At 43.0% G+C, this 17,655-nt stretch overlaps 1 protein-coding gene across 1 annotated transcript in view; it reads right to left on the bottom strand.

The window, feature by feature from the left end:
- Positions 1 to 454: 454 nt before the first annotated feature.
- Positions 455 to 17,655, bottom strand: part of PPEF2 (protein phosphatase with EF-hand domain 2) — a 39,284-nt gene continuing 22,083 nt past the window's right edge. The window contains exons 11-17 of the mRNA XM_025386243.1: positions 16,840 to 17,226; positions 14,011 to 14,196; positions 12,818 to 12,960; positions 7,581 to 7,687; positions 6,462 to 6,625; positions 4,726 to 4,813; positions 455 to 1,508 (exon numbers count right to left, since the gene is read on the bottom strand). Of these exons, the coding sequence (XP_025242028.1) occupies positions 1,255 to 1,508; positions 4,726 to 4,813; positions 6,462 to 6,625; positions 7,581 to 7,687; positions 12,818 to 12,960; positions 14,011 to 14,196; positions 16,840 to 17,226 (1,329 nt within the window). The 3' untranslated portion in view covers positions 455 to 1,254. The remainder of the gene's footprint in view (positions 1,509 to 4,725; positions 4,814 to 6,461; positions 6,626 to 7,580; positions 7,688 to 12,817; positions 12,961 to 14,010; positions 14,197 to 16,839; positions 17,227 to 17,655) is intronic.

Here is a 17,655-nt window from a genome sequence, read left to right as displayed (position 1 = left end):
ACTAATTTGATAAACATCCTTTGTCAAAGTAATCCCAATCCCTGGGATTTTATAGCACTAAAACGTAAAATTAAAAAGATATGTGTAAAACAAGCTGTATGCACTATGTTATTAACTGCAGTGTTATTTCTTTTTGTTTTAATTTTACTTTAAGTTCTGGGATACATGTGCTGAACATGCAGATTTGTTTTACATAGGTATACATGTGCCATGGTGGTTTACTGCACCTATCAACCCATCATCTAGGTTTTAAGCCCTGCATGCATTAGGTATTTGTCCTAATGCTCTCCCTAGTGTTATTTCTAATAACGAAAAAGTGGAAATAATATACATGTTTAACAATCGGAGCATGGCTGCATAGATTATAGCATGTCCACTTCAAAGAAAATTATGCAAGCATTAAACTAATAATCATGAAGAATACAGAATCACAAGGGAAACACATGGGAGAGGGTTTACAATCAGATATGCATTTAGTTTTTTTAAAAGCAAAACATAAAATTATATAAACACTACAGTAACAAGTAAGAAAAAGTAAATAATGAAGAAAATCCATATGCTTGGTTCATGGAATTACAATTTTTAAATAACTTTCCTTTACCAATATGACATTTTTAAGACAATAACTAAAAAGTATAAAATAGGCTGGGCACAGTGGCTCATGCCTATAATCCCAGCACTTTGGGAGGCCAAGGAGGGCGGATCACCTGAGGTCGGGAGTTCAAGACCAGCCTGACCAACATGGAGAAACCCCATGTCTACTTAAAACACAAAATTAGCCTGGTGTGGTGGCGCATGCCTGTAATCCCAGCTACTCAGGAGGCTGAGGCAGGAGAATCGCCTGGGAGGCAGAGTTTGCGCTGAGCTGAGATCGCGCCAATGCACTCCAGACTGGGCAACAAGAGAGAAACTCCATCTTAAAAAAAAAAAAAAAAAAAGTATAAAATGAAAACAATGAAGGAGTTAAATTGTCAGTGGTTCTTAATTGAAGTAGACTTAGAATTTAGAATTTAAAAACACTAAGTTCTATTTTGTGAAGATTGTGAGATGGGGTTGGGGCAATCATATACTTAAAACACAAACATACACAGCACCCCAACCCACCCCTCCACACTGAAATACACAGGTGATTCTGATGCGTATAGATAGCTAAATTTTCAGCATAAAGTTTCACATGGAGAATAAGGGAGATAGTCTAGCGAGGAGCTGAGCATTGCCTCTGAGGCACTTTGGGTGATGAAGACCAGGCTGTTCTTAGCATGCACCTGGACTGTTGCAGCCACTGTCTTTAGCATTTGTAGCTTGTGGGCATTCTGAGGTATCGCCCTCCAGGCAGGATTTCTCCACAAGGCGGAAGGCCTCCAAGAACTCATTAATATCGATGTGGCCATCTTTGTTGAAATCAATACTCCGGGCAAGGTCACAGATGCAGTCATCTGTAATGTCGATATTCATATGAGAGCTTAACAGCTTCCAGGTCTGCCTGAACTCGTCCAGTGAGATGAACCCTTATCAGAGGGAGGAAATCAATTCAGTGTGTTAGTCTAGTTTTTAATGTTCATTTTCTCTAACATTCTTACAAGGACACCTGCTCCCTACTGCTTAACAGAGAGACACCCAAAGCCTAGTATCTAATTTAAACTTCCAAGAGGATCACACAAACCATTGGCTCACCAAAGATTTTCAGCTGGGAGCAATTTTGCTCCCCTCTCTCCGGGGGACATTTGGCAATGTCTGGAGACATTATTGTTTGCTGTGACTAAGATGGAGGTGAGGTGCTACTGACCTCTAATAAATAAAGGCCAGACATGCTGCCAAACATCTTATAATGCACAAGATGGACCCCAAAACAAAGAATTATCTAGCCCAAAATGTCAACAGTACCACTATTGAGAAACCCTGCATTTAATCATCTCAAACATATACTAATTTATTCTGGCCATTAAAATCCTTTGGACCCCATATATCTATAGTCAATTGATTTTTTACAAGGGTCCCAAGATCATTTAATGGGGAAAGAATAGTTTTTTTCAACAATGATGGGGGACAAGCAGATATGCACATGCAAAAAGAGTAAAGCTAGACACCTACCTAACACTATATAAAAAAACTAACTCGATATGGATCAAAGACCTAAATGTAAGAGCTAAAACTCTAAAACTCTTAGAAGCAAACATAAGTGTAAATCTTTGTGACCTTAGGTTATGCAACAGTTTTATAGCTAAAAAAGCTATAACACCAAAAGCATAAACAACTAAAGAAAAAATAAATTGTACTTTTTCAAAACTTTTGGGTATCAGGCTGGGTGCGGTGGCTCACGCCTGTAATCCCAGCACTTTGGGAGGCTGAGGCAGGTGGATCACGAGGTCAGGAGTTCAAGAACAGCCTGGCCAACATGGTGAAACCCCGTCTCTACTAAAAATACAAAAATTAGCCGGGCATGGTGGCAGGTGCCTGTAGTCCCAGCTACTCAGGAGGCTGAGGCAGAAGAATTGCTTGAACCCAGGAGGCGGAGGTGGCAGTGAGCCAAGATTGTACCACTGCACTCCAGCCTAGGTGACAGAGTGAGACTCCGTCTCAAAAAAAAAAAAAACCAAAAACTTTCGGGCATCAAAGGACGCTACCAAGAAAGTGAAAAGACAATCCACAAAATCAGAAAAAAAAATTGCAACGCATATGTCTGATAATGTCCTAGTACCCAGAATATATGAATAACTCTCACAACTCAAATAAAAAGACAAATAGCTCAATTTAAAAATGGACAAAGGATTTGAATAGACATATCTCCGAAAGAGATACACAAATGGCCAATAAGCACATGAAAATGTTCAACATCTTTAGTTATTAAGGAAATGAAAGTCAAAACTACAGTAGAACGGGTATAATAAAAACTAAAAAAAAAAAAAAAACCCACAAAATACAAAAATGGAAAATAACAGGCATTGGTGAGGATGTAGAGAAACTGGAGCCCTCATACATTGTTGGTGGCAATATAAACAGGTACAGCTACTGTGAGAAACGGTTTGGTAAGTCCTCAAAAAGTTAAACATAGAATCACCATATGACCAAGCAATTACACTCCTAGGTATATACCCAAGAAAATTGAAAACATATATTGACACAAAAAGTCACACATGAATGTTCATAGCAGCATCGTTCATAGTAGCCAAAAGTAGAAACAATCCAAAGTCTATCAACAATGACTGGATAAATAAAAGTTCTGTCCACACAATGGAATATTATTCAGTCATTAGAAAGGAACGAAAAACTGATACTGCTGCAACATGGATGAATCTTGAACACAGGCTAGGTGACAGAATCCAGACACCAAAGGCCATATTTTGCATGATTCTGTTTATATCAAATGTCCAGAATAGGCAAATCCATAGAGACGGAAAGTAGATTAGTGGTTGCCAGGGACTCGTGGAGGAGGGATAGGGAATGAGGAGTAATTGCTAATAGGTATGAGATTTCTTTCTGGGGTGATTAAAGTGTTCTAGGCCATGCGCAGTGGCTCACGCCTGTAATCCCAGCACTTTGGGAGATCTAGGGGGGCGAATCATGAGGTCAGGAGATCAAGACCATCCTGGCTAACATGGTGAAATCCTGTCTATACTAAAAATACAAAAAAAAAAAAAAGCCGGGTGTAGTGGCACATGCCTGTAATCCTAGCTACTTGGGAGGCTGAGGCAGGAGAATCACCTGAACCCAGGAGGTGGAGATTGCAGTGATCCGAGACTGTGCCACTGCGCTCCAGCCTGGGTGACGGAGGGAGACTCTGTCTCAAAAAAAAAAAAAAAAAAGTTCTACAGTTAGATAGTGGTGATGGTTATACAATCTTGTGACTTTACCAAGAACCACTAAATTGAATACTTTACACAGGTGAATTATGCGGTTTGTGAATTATGCCTCAACATTTTCAAATAACATTGAAAAAAGCCTTTGGACCATTGGGGGAATAGGATGTGGGGGAACAGGATGAGGATGTACAGGACCTCACCATACATTTTTTTTATAACTTCCTGTGAATCTATAATTATTTCAAAATTTAAAGTTAAGAAAAAGTTTTGGGAGTGAGGTTGCAAACGCCTTTCTATTCTAAGCACTTTTCATTACTTTGTGGCTATCTTCGATGGTACTGTAAAGGATATCACATCTTTCTTTTGCCTTTTTTTTTTTTTTTTGTGACAGAGTCTCAACTCTGTCACGGAGGCTGGAGTCCAGTGGCACAACCTCGGCTCACCGCAACCTCCACCTCCCAGGTGCAAGCGATTCTCCTGCCTCAGCCTCCCAAGTACCTGGGATTACGGACATGTGCCACCACACCCGCCTAATTTTCGTATTTTTAGTAGAGACTGGGTTTCGCCGTGTTGGCCAGACTGGACTCGAACTCCTGACTTCAGGTGATTCACCCGCCTCGGCCTCCCAAAGTGCTGGGATTACAGGCAGGAGCCACCATGCCCAGAGGATATCACGTCTTCTAATAATTATTCTTCCTATAAGAAGCTCTCATTCAGTTTGTCTTCATTCTTCTCTGCCCTACTTCTTTCTCTATGGGCTGCTTATACTACTCAAGTACTTTCCTAGTTTCTGCCATTTATAAGCACTAATCTTCTTACCTTGCTCTCCAAATGCCTGAGTGGCGATGAATCAGGAAGGACATTAAGGGTTTGAGGTAAAATACTTGCAGTGCATCAAAAGTGATAGAATAATGAGTGCCTTTACCTGAATGATCACTGTCTATGATCCTAAAAATGGTCTCCAGGTTGGATCGGTTTCGATACAGTGTTTCCAGCAAACTTGATTGTATGTTCTGCAAGAAAAAATTCATTTTCCTTCTTTGTCATATGTTTAGGCTTGTTCCAATATATAATTCACACACAATCAACCCTGACAATCACACATTTATGAAAAAATCTGAAAATATTTTGCCATCCCTCCATTCCCTCTACCCAGTTAAGCCCACCAAATAATCTAGTGGTTTAAGAAGCACCTCACCCATGATGAAAATCTTCCAAAATTGACTGTGGTGATGGTTGCACACACAGGTTATGTATGCCTTGTCTAAAACGCTTGGGACCAGAAATGTTTTGAATTTTGGATTTTTTCGGACATTGTAATATTTACCTGTATATAATGAGATATCTTGGGTATGGGACCCAAGTTTAAACACAAAATTAATTTTTGTTTCATATACACCTTATACATCTAGCCTGAATGTAATTTTTGTTTGTTTGCTTTGAGACAGAGTTTTGCTCTTGTTGTCCAGGCTGGAATGCAGTGGCCTGATCTCAGCTCACTGCAACCTCCGCCTCCCGGGTTCAAGCGATTCTCCTGCCTCAGCCTCCCGAGTAGCTGGGATTAGAGACATGCACCACCACGCCCGGCTAATACTTGTATCCTTAGTAGAGACGGGATTTCTCCACATTGGTCAGGCTGTCTCGAACTCCTGACCTCAGGTGATCTGCCTACCTTGGCCTCACAAAGTGCTGGGATTACAGGCATGAGCCATCATGCCTGGCCACCTGAAGGTAATTTTATAAAATATTTTTAATAATTGTGTGCATGAAACAAAGTTTGCATACATCGAACCATCAGAAAGCAAAGGTGTCAGATGTGGAATTTTTCACTTGTGGCATCATGTTGGCACTCAAAAATTTTTGGACTTTGGAGCCTTTCAGATTTGTTTTTTTAAACAGAGTCTCGCTGCGTTGCCCAGGCTGGAGTGCAGTGGCATGGTCTTGGCTCACTGCAACCTCTGCCTCCTGAGTTCAAGCAATTCTCCCACCTCACCTCCCAATAGCTGGGTCTACAGGCATATGCCACCACACCCGGCTAATTTTTGTATTTTAAGAAGAGACGGGGGTTCCCCGTGTTGGCCAGGTTGGTCTGAAACTCCTGGCCTCAAGTGATCCACCCTCCTCAGCCTCCCAAACTGCTAGGATTACAGGAGTGAGCCACCACACTCAGCCGAATTGTACACTTCAAATGGATGAATTGCATGGTATGTGAATTATATTGCAATAACATTGTTAAAAGAAGTACCTAGCCCAAGGTTGCACATACATTACATATTCTATAAGTAGTTATTGAATAAATACTTTTTTAAGTAGGGTAAGCACCATGGTGTTGAGGAAAGAAAATGGGCCTTGAGGTAAGACAGACCTTGGCTTGAGTCCCAACTCAGTCGTTCTATGACCTCAGGCAAGTTGCTAACCGCTGTGGGCAGTAATGGTGCTGATAATATGTATCTCTTGGAGTGGTTTCGAGGATTAACTGAGGCAACGTATGAAAACCACTTAACACAAAGCCTGACACATAGAAACTCAAGAAATAGTTATTCCCCTTTCTCACCCATCCAGCTTTTTGGGTTATTACTAATTGATTGTTTCTGACTCAAGTTCTCTCTAAGGAGTATCGTAGTCCACAGGTGCTCTCATTCACCATTACCACACCGTTACCTCGTGGCTCAGTTGTTCCTTGGCCAAGTTCTTCAGCCAAGACTTGTACTCCAGCATGTTGTCTGCTGAGCTGTTCACCAGCTGTGACCTCAGCATCCGCCATGGCAGTCCTAAATGCAACACAGACTCCACCGCTGCTGCCCAGTCACTCAAGGTGATCAAACCTACAGGTGAGAGCGAACTTGTTGACTTGTCACCTAGAAGTCTAGTTTCCTGCCCAATGGTGTGTATATTTTTATCCTGACAGCCTTCTTAGTATCTGCAGGTAATAGAAATAATGGGGACTGTCACTATTTTTGTTGGTAGTGGCAAAGTTGGTTGGAAGCTAGGCTTGCCAGATAAAATACAAGACGTCCAGTTAAATTTTATTGAAGACAGACCGTAAAGTACATAAAAGTGCCAAATATTGCATAAAAATTATTTGTTGTCTATCTGTCTGTCTAATTCAAACTTAATTAGGCATTTTACATTTTTGTTTACTGAATCTGGAAATACTTCTGCAAGCTACATAAGAGTCTTGTAAATAATATCATAAAACATTATATACCTACACACTGGTTATTTAAAAAAAATTAAACCACCTAAATTCCTTGGAATAGATCATTCACTGAAACTCTTGGAAGGCTACAGTATGTGTATATGAAAAGATACCACTATGAATTCATAAATGTTACTGCTGTTTTTAAATAGGGATATATTTAGTCAATGTCCATTAGAAATTCCATTAGTTGAGCAGACAACATTTCTAGCTTGGCTAATCATGAAATAGCTAAGCACACACTCAACTTCAACAAGTCAAGCCCTTGGTCTTTTGCCAGTCTTATACTCTTATAACTTCTCCCACTTGTCCTTTGCTTGGTTCTGGCCATGTTACCCTTCGCTGACTCTATTTCTTTTCACCCTCTCTATTTGGCCAAGTTCATATTTTGTTAAAAGCTTAGAATTTTAAAATTTAGTTAGAATAAATGAGACATTAAGTTGAATAAAATGGAGGATATAGCCAAAGGGGACTTTGGGTCACTCATTAAAGCAACAAATATTTATTTGCTAACTAGTGTAAGACAGAGATTTTCTGGCTAGCTTCCCTCCTCTGTGAATCTTTAACTGGATCATTCTTACCGACTTTATCTGCATCATGCTTCTTAAATTCACTGAGAAGATCTGAAGAATGAGCAAACAGCTTCTCCCTCAGAGCTCTCAGAGCCGACTCCTCCACTCTGCTAATCCTGGGACAGGAGATGAAAAAGCAACATTTTAACACACTGGTATAGAAGAAATACTTGGAGATTTTACTATATTTCTACTCTCTCTTTCTTAACTTATCAGTCTCCCAAGAGCTCAGTTCTTGAGGGAGAGCTCCTTTACTCTTGCCTGTTGTACACAAACAGGATGAGCATGGGGAACGCCGCTGTCCTTCCTGGTATGGGACAGTGGTTAGAGAAGTTCTGGAGAAAGATCACCTCTGTGGTAAAGTTATCTCATCACCCTGTGCTTCAATTTCCCCACCTGTAAAACAGTGATTAAAACGGTACCTATCTCTACCACACAGGATTATTGTGAAGATTACAATGAGTAATTTCATGTACAGCACTTAGAAGAAAGCGTGGCATGGCCGGGCGCGGTGGCTCAAGCCTGTAATCCCAGCACTTTGGGAGGCCGAGACGGGCGGATCACGAGGTCAGGAGATCGAGACCATCCTGGCTAACACGGTGAAACCCCGTCTCTACTAAAAAATACAAAAAACTAGCCGGGCGCAGTGGCGGGCGCCTGTAGGCCCAGCTACTCGGGAGGCTGAGGCAGGAGAATGGCGTGAACCCGGGAGGCGGAGCTTGCAGTGAGCTGAGATCCGGCCACTGCACTCCAGCCTGGGCGGCAGAGCAAGACTCCGTCTCAAAAAAAAAAAAAAAAAAAAGAAGAAAGCGTGGCACATAGAAAGCACTCACCAAATAGTATCTGTTATCACAATTATTGTGCATTCCTTATAATTTATTATCATGTGAAACAGAAGGCAAAATTTATGAATAACAAAATAACACTAGTTTAGTTTTTTCATTCTTATTGGGTCAATAGAACAATGCTGGGCACAGTACTTGGCTTAAAGCAAGTGCTCAATAAATATGTGTAGTTGAATGAACAAGAATATAAAAAGAGGTTTGGGGTGGTGGCTCATGCCTGTAATCCCAGCACTGTGGGAGGCCAAGGTGGGTGGATTCCTTGAGCCCAGGAGTTCAAGACCAGCCTTGGTAACATGGCAAAACCCCTCTCTACTCAAAATACAAAAAAAAAAAAAAACCAGCCAGGCGTGGTGGCGCATCCCTGTAGTCCCAGCTACTCGTGGGGCTGAGGTGGGAGGATCACTTGAGCCCAGGAGGTAGAGGCTGCAGTGAGCCAAGATCACATCACTGCACTGCAGTCTGGGTGACAAAGTGAGACCCTGTCTCAAAAAAAAAAAAAAAAAAAAAAAAAGAATATAAAAAGAGATAAAAGGTAAGCGTACATTACTTGTAATATCTTACTGAGGAACCAATCATTCTATAAATAATGACCAGATAACCTATCTTTTCCAGTGTTAAAAGTTAAAAAAAATTAAATCATGTTTGATGAAAATCTTACTGCAGTTGAAGGCATTTAACATGACAGTCTTTAAGTGGGCTACATAGACCCTTGAAAGAATGTGAACCGGCTGGGCGCGGTGGCTCACGCCTGTAATCCCAGCACTTTGGGAGGCCGAGGCCGGTGGATCACCTGAGGTCGGGAGTTCGAGACCAGCCTGACCAACATGGAGAAACCCCGTCTCGACTAAAAATACAAAATTAGCTGGGTGTGGGGGCACATGCCTATAATCCCAGCTACGAGGGAGGCTGAGGCAGGAGAATTGCTTGAACCTGGGAGGCGGAGGTTGTGGTGAGCCAAGATCATGCCATTGCACTCCAGCCTGGGCAACAAGAGTGAAACTCTGTCTCAAAAAAAAAAAGTGTGAACCTAGCCTGGCATGATGGCACATGCCTATAGTCCCAGCTATTTGGGAGGCTAAGGTGGGAAAATCACCTGAGCCTGGGAGGTTGAGATTGCAGTGAGCAAGATCGTGCCACGGCACTCCAGCCTGAACAACCAGAGTGAGACTCTGTCTCAAAACAAAACAAAACAAAAAAAGGTGTGAACCAGTTAGGCATGGTGGCTCATGCTTATAATCCCAGCACTTTGGAAGGCTGAAGTGGGAGGATCACTTGGGGCCAGGAACTCAAGACCACCCTGGGCAACACAGCTAGGCTGGGTTTCTTTACCAAAAAAAACTTTAAAATTAGCCAGGCATGGTGGTGCATGCCTGTAATCTCAGTTACTTGGGAGACTATGGCAGGAGGATTGCTTGAGCCCAGGAATTTGAGGTTATGATCACGCTACTATACTCTGGCCTTGGTGACAGAGCAAGGCCCTGTCTCTACAAAAGGAAAAGAAAGGGTGAACCACCTAAAACTCACCCCAAATTTCACAAGTATGTGAGCATATGTGATATTTTGTAGACAGCTTGTTGTTTTATCAGAGGCTAACAGAAGAATGGGACTCCTAAAAAGTTTAAGAACCACTAGTTAGACAAAGCATTTAAGCTGCTCCTGGTAATCTGTAGTCATGGAGAGTTATGCAGGGGTGGAGTAGGGCAATGCCCTTGAAAGCTATCTGGATGTAGAAGGCTTTCCTGTCCGTATGTCAAGCAACACTTAGTAAACACTTACTAAATGCAGAGCTCTACATGGATTATCTCATTCATCCCTCAACACTCATTGAAGAAGGAACGATAACATTAAGTCCATTATGCCCATTACGGCCAGAGATAGTAATTAGGTCGAGGTCACATAGCTACCAAGGAGGGAGGCCAGATATCCAACTGGCTGTGATGGCTCCAAGCTGGCTCTGCTATTATTGTGAGAAGTGGATTGAAACAAAAAGTAAATGAATTCTGACTGAGGATTCCTCTAAGAAGAGCATGTTATCAGGCCAGGCATGGTGGTTCACACCTGTAATCCTAGCACTTTGGGAGGCCAAGGCAGGAGGATCACTTGAGCTCAGGAGTTTGAGACCAGCCTGGGCAGAATAGTGAGACTCTGTCTCTACAAAAAATTTTAAAAAGTAGCTGGGTGTGGTGGCGCATGCCTGTAGTCCCAGGTGTCAGGTAGCTGAGGTGGGAGGATCTCTTAAGCCCATCAGGTCGAGGCTGCAGTGACCTGTCATCATGCCACTGTACTCCAGCCTAGGTGACAGATCGAGACCCTGTCTCATTAAAAAAAAAAAAAAAAAAAAAAAAAGCGTGTTTTCTTGGCTTTATGGACATTGAGACATCATCAATTATGGTTGCTCAGTGACATTTCCCTCCTTTTTTCTAAGTTCTCCACTGTGCTCCTACAGTTGAAGTCACTGGATAAGTGATAAATCAGGTGATGTTATACTTATTTAATGCAATCAATGAAGGTTTCAAAGAGCTGAATGCTTTTTGACTATCTTATTGAAACACACTATTTCTAGGATTCTCTACAGTGACTCTTTTTGCAGAGACAACCCCTACATCCTATGGGATCACAGTTCTGTGCTCCAGGTACCAGGGCTCACCTCTGGAGATTCTAATTCGGTAGGGCTGGGTGAGGCTCAAATGGCTGACTTTTTATAAAGCTCCACAGATGATTTTGCTGCACAGTAGGTCTGACATTCACTTGGTGAGTTTTTATTTTTACATAATTCTTCTTTTTAAGTGAGGCTGGCCTATATTTAATAACTTGAGAATGATTTAAAATAATGTACTTTTATAGCACTCACACAAGGGTAAATGCTAAATACTAACATGTTCTCTATCCACCTGATTCATGCTAACTTTGCCTATCTTAATTTCTAGCTCTGTTAGGCTGAATATTTAAAGAAGCATGTTTAGTGGCACTAAAACTGTATCTGTTAGCATCTTATATACTCTGAGGCCATCTTTGCTGTGGGAGGCAATATTGCATAGACATTAAAAGTGTGGGTTCTGAAATAGAATTGCATCAGTCAAGGACTACCTTCTCTCAAGGACTAGCTGTGTGGCCACAGGTCAGCTGATTTAACCTTGGTTCTTTAATAATCTCCTCTACAAAACTGAAATTAATAACAATATCTGTTGCATAAATTCACTGTGAGACTATACATGTAAATTCTTTATAACATTTTGTGGTGGTAATCTCTCAACTAAGAACTCAGAATCATCTCAGAAGCTACTATTATTTATTTATTTATTTATTTATTTAATTTTTGAGACGGAGTCTCGCCTGTCACCCAAGCTGGAGTGCAGTGGCGTGATTTCGGCTCACTGCAACCTCTGCCTCCTGGGTTCCAGTGATTCTCCTGCTTCAGCCTCCCGAGTAGCTGGGATTACAGGCGTGTACCACCACGCCTGGCTAATTTTTTTGTATTTTTAGTAGAGACAGGGTTTCATCATGTTGGCCAGGCTGGTCTCAAACTCCTAACCTCAAATGACCCACCCGGCTTGGCCTCGCAAAGTGCTGGGATTACAGACGTGAGCCTCCATGCCCGGCCAAAAGCTACCATTCAAATAATATTATATGCTTCCTTCCAGAAAGAAAGGGGCCTCATTAACAAATATGTGCACTGGATTTCACCTGCCAAATCTCCAGACAGTGAAAGAACCTCTGGCTGTGGCTTGTAGGGGTAACACAAACCCGTTAAAGATGAGAGAAAATAGAAGAGTAACTTTAGAAAGACTTAGTGGTTTAGTAAGCAGACTTTACCCAAGACGCAGCCATGGAGAATAATGTCTTCTTCTTTTTTTTTTTTTTTTGTTTTTTTGAGACAGTTTTGCTGTGTCACTCAGGCTGGAGTGCAGTGGCACAATCTTGGCTCACTGCAAACTCCACCTCCCAAGCTCAAGCCATCCTCCCCGCTCAGTCCCCCAAGTAGCTGGGACTACAAGAGCACGCCACATCAGGCTAATTTTTGTATTTACTGTAGAGATGGGGTTTTGCCATGTTGCCCAGGCTGGTCTGGAATTCCTGGGCTCAAACTATCCTCCTGCCTCAGTCTCCCAGAGTGCTGGGATTACAGGCAAAAGCCACTGTGCCCCACTGAAAATAATTTCTACAGAAAACAAATTTGTTGCTCCCATTAATGATGGGTAGATAGAGCTATTAGGAGTGTGTGGAGGAGAAGGAAGAGACTCCTCTACTCTAATGTCTGTCACATTAATAGAACGTCATGTGACATAGCCAAATTCTGAATTCTCACGTAGAATTTGGATAAATATAACGTTTGACACTTCATTCAAAGATTCTATAAACACTATAATTTTTTTCTGAAAACCACTCATTGAAAAGTCTTGCCTTTGCCTCATGGTGAGTGTGTTGGTCACCTTGTTAGCTTGATACTGCACGATATGTGGGGTCAGGGCTGGCCCCAGTTTGACATAGGCCCCTCTGTTGCTGCCAACTTCATAGTAGTTGGAGGCAGAAAAGATCGTTAATACCTACATCAAAACAGAAGAGAGAAAGGCATTCACATTCACTGAAGAAACCCTTACCCTCAATCCTATGTGGCCCAACTCAACTGCAGAGGCTGCCGTTTCTCCTAGTGCTCATCTGAGAAACCATTCCTTCCTTCCTTCCTTCCTTCCTTCCTTCCTTCCTTCCTTCCTTCCTTCCTTCCTTCCTTGTCATCGATGCTAACAGGGCAAGAGTTGTGACCCAAGTCATAGAAATTTGAATTCCGATAGTTTCACAATGTATCTTCTTCACATTTTTATCCCAACTGAAAATAGCAGGGGTCATAGAAAACACCATATTTGCTTCAACTTAGAGGCGAGCTGGGGCTGATACACCAGGATGGCCATTGCAATGAGGAGGAAAATCAGTTCTGAGAGCTGATGTGGTGCCTTAAAGCAGAGTTTCCTACGGACGGTTGTGGCTCCTCAGATGCTGTATGAAAAAAGTTTTCACAGTCAATACCTTGGGAAATGCTAGATACTGTATCTCTTCCTGAAAATTTACAGTGGTAGGAAACTAAAGGTTCTTAGAAGTCCTGCAATAAAGAAACTTGTACAGTATAACCTAGTGGTATTGGGAGAGACAAATATTGTAGGATTTGGAGATGTCCAAAGATCAGTCAGGATGTTAATTGTGCTCCTGAGAAGACAAATGATGCTGAATCCCTGCCTGGGGAGCAGTGCAGAAATCCAATTACCCTGTAGGCTTTTTTGAGACATGTGACAGTGAGCCACATGACCTGAAGAATAGAGGTGTGGCTGGGAAAACACAGGCCTTGTATTTCCATTCATAAAACGGGACCATGTCACTCAGGCTATTGGTGGACAGTGGCCTCAATCAAACTTTGGGTATTAAAGAGGCTATAAGAGTCAAGGATAAATGACTGTAAAGGACCTAGTTGCTTTGAGCAAGTGGGTAACAAATACAAGGTCTGTAGGTTGTTAGAAACTGAGAGCCTTTGCTCATCCAGGCCTGAGCCCTTTGGACTACTTCGGTGACACACAAGCCTGTGCTGCTGCAGAGGGAGCACCCACCTTGCGGTTGTGACAGAATTCATAGCCTTCAGGTTTGCATTCGTGTGAACGGATCAGGAATTGCAGGTTGTATTTTTGTAGCAACTGTTGTGTCACATCAGGCCCAAAATAACAGCCTCCTCCTCGAATAGTGTTGGCCTTGCAGCCCTCTTGAGCCATGGGATCACTCCACAGGATATCTACAACCTGAGAAAACCAAGAGATGTTTTCCTTCCCCAAAACTAGATACATATTCATCCACAGGCATTCAAATGAAAAGAAGAGGAGGAGGAGGAGGAATAAAAATAAGTGAATAAATGTCCATGCAAGAAATATTTGTCATACATTTATATTTTGGACCTCTAAGGTTCCAGAATTTCATATTACTCACAAAATGAATGCGTGCATGTATACATATTCGTTGACAAGTATATACCCACTTTCTTGAAAATAAATCTGATATGAAAGTTCAATATGTAAAACAGATGAAGTTGCCCTGCTAGAAGCTTTGATCATGGCCAGTAGTCTTCAGTCAGTGCCAATGCTCCAGACTCCTGGACGTTTGCCCTAAAGAGAAGGCGCAAGTCCAGGGACTGGCAAGAGAGTCTCTTGCATATTCACAAGATCCCAGATGTGGTCCTGGGAAAGCGCAATTGACATTTTATTTCTTAAAGTAGTTTAAGAATTTTTTTTTCTTTTTTACAAATTGCAGAGAGGGCCAGGCTGTAATCCCAGTACTTTGGGAGGCTGAGGTAGGTGGATCATTTGAGGTGAGGAGTTCAAGATCATCTTGGCCAACATGTGAAACCCCATCTTTACTAAAAATACAAAAAAATGAGCCAGGCATGGCAGTGCAACACCTGTAATCCCAACTATTGGGGGAGGCTGAGGCAGGAGAATCACTTGAACCCGGGAGAGGGAGGTTGCAGTGAGCCAAGATCGCACCACTGCTCTCCAGCCTGGGCGACAGAGTGAGACTCTACCTCAAACAAACAAACAAACAAATAAGTAATTGCAGAAGAGCTGAGCAATTTTTCTAACACTTCAGATTCTACCCTATTATTAATACTCAGGAAGACAGTAACTGCCAGTCATACACTACTCAGATGAAATAACTGAATAATTTTGGTTATTGACATTTAATACTTTCGTGTTTTTTTTTTTTTTTTTTTTTTTGAGACAGGGTCTCACTCTGTTGCCCAGGCTGGAGTGCAGTGGTATAACCTCAGCTCACTGCAACCCCCGCCTCCCAGGTTCAAGGGATTCACCTGCCTCAGTCTCCCGAGTAGCTGGGATTACAGGCGTTTGCCACCATGCCCAGCTACTTTTTGTATTTTTAGTAGAGACCAGATTTCACCATGTTGACCAGAGGCTGGTCTAGAACTCCTAACCTCAGATGATCCTTCTGCCTCGGCCTCCCAAAGTGCTGGGATTACAGGCATGAGCCACCACGCCCAGCCAACATTTAATGCTTCCTAAAAGTACTTTTGTAAAAGAAAACCTTCATCTGATTTGTAAATATCAAGACATTATCACTGAGTCAGTTTGCAAAAGGAAAGACCTACACTTTACAATTTCAATTCTAAATTGCTGTTGAAGCCCAGATCAATAACTCTGAGAGAACATAACCTAAATGCACCATCTCTTTTTCTGAGGCTTCTAGACTCAGAGTCAATTGTAACTTCTCTTTCTCACTACCCTCCATCCAATCAATCAGCAAGTTCTGCTAATTTTAGCTCTTAAATAATTCTGAATTCATTTCTTTATTGGGTGAACTACATGAGATTGCCATTCTTATGGGTCAGAAATGGTTGAATACCAGCAAGTTCCTATAATTCTGTTAACAGTACTGCAGGCCAGGCACAGCGGCTCAGGCTGGGTGCAGTGGCTCACGTCTGTAATCCCAGCACTTTGGGAGGCCAAGGTGCGTGATTGCTTGAGCCTCAGGAGTTCAAGACCAGCCTGGGCAACATGGTGAAACGCTGTATCTTCAAAAAATACAAAAATTAGCCGGCCATGGTGGTGCACACCTGTAGTCCCAGCCATTGGGGAGGCTGAGGTAGGAGGATCATCTGAGCCTAGGAAGTACAGGCTGCAGTGAGTCATGATTACGCCACTGTACTCCAGCCTTAGCAACTGCAGTGACTTTGTCTCAAATTAAAAAAACAAAAAAAAACAAAAAAAACAAGCTCACCGTAATCATCTCCCACCTGGATGGCTACAACAACCTTTTCAGGGCTCTCTCTGCCATAGTCTTCGTCAGTGAAGTCGGCTGCCTGAGCCATCTATTTTGGCAAGTAATGTTAGCGCCTACTCAATATCCATTATCCTCTTCCTTCTTCCATACTGACAGAACTCTGGGTTTGGGGTGGCAGGGTGCCTCGCTGCATACTACTTACTCTCCAAGTCTCCCCTGCAGCTAGGGGTGGCCATGTGACATAGTTCTAGAGATCTGGGGACAGCTCTTGCCTGGTAACAGAGAAGAGAAGCTGCTGCCTAGCCCTTTTGGCCTTGAACTATGGCAGCTATATTGCTGACACATTAAAAAAAAACACACACACACACACAATAGCATCCAACAAATGATAGCTTATCTTCTTACCCTATTGGTGCTCAATCACTAACCAAAGTATTATCAGGCAATAGAGCCTAACTGCCACACGTCCTCATCTTTTATAAAACTCTAAAACATGAGAGTCATTAGGGAAATACTAGTGTCCTTCTGGGGTATTGTAACTCCAGAGAGAGACAGAAAGAGGGGCCTCAAAACATACCCGGAGTTTCCATGGAAGGAACGGGTTTGACCTGTTGGCAGCCACGTGCTAGCAAGCAGCGCCTGGCCACGCTCACCTGCCTCCACTCCTCCTGAGTGGGCTTCTGCAACTCTCCGGCTTCAGAGTCTGCTTCTGAGGCAGAGCGGGAAGCCTCCTCTTTCTGTCCGGTCACCAGGAGGCCTGCTTGCTGCCGGCACCGCTCCAGCTCCAGTTCCACCGAGCTCCGCACCTGCCGGGAGAGCTCCCGCCCGTCCAGGCAACCGCCGCAGGGGATGCTGGAGGACCTGTTGGTTTTGTGGGCCTTGTAGGAGCTGAGCCGAAGGGGTGAAGAGGGAAGAGAGCGGCTTTGTGGGAGAAACCATGGGATGGGTTCCTGTGCAGAGCTCTTCCGGTTGGCTTTTCCCTTCTCCTCCATCTGCTTCTCACTCTTCTGTCTCGTTTTGCACCTCATGGTGGAAACTATCTAAACATGCCAGAAAGAGATACAGATGCTGGAATGAAACTGTAGGCCCAGTCGGGTGTGGTGGCTCACTCCTGTAATCCTAGAACTTCGGGAGACTGAGCCCGCCGGATCACTCAAGCCCAGGAGTTCAAGACCAGCCTGAGCAACATGGCAAGACGCTTTCTCTATAAAAAATACAAAAAAATGGGCTGGTCATGGCGGCACCTGCCTGTAGTCCCAGCTACTAGTGAGGCTGAGGCAGGAAGATCACTTGAGTCCGGAAGGTCAAGGTTGCAGTAAACTGAGATTGAACCACTACACTCCAGCCTGGGTAACAGAGGGAGACCCTGAGGAAAGAAAGAAGAAAGAAAGAGAAGGAAAGAAAAAGGAAGGAAGGGAGGGAGGGAAGGAGGGAGGGAGGGAGGGAAGGAGGGAGGGAGGGAGGGAGGG

The sequence above is a fragment of the Theropithecus gelada genome, chromosome 5, assembly GCF_003255815.1.
Source record: "Theropithecus gelada isolate Dixy chromosome 5, Tgel_1.0, whole genome shotgun sequence".
Classification (NCBI taxonomy): Eukaryota; Metazoa; Chordata; class Mammalia; order Primates; family Cercopithecidae; genus Theropithecus; species Theropithecus gelada.
Note: the sequence above shows the minus strand (reverse complement) of the source record. Positions and strands in the feature narration are given on the sequence as shown.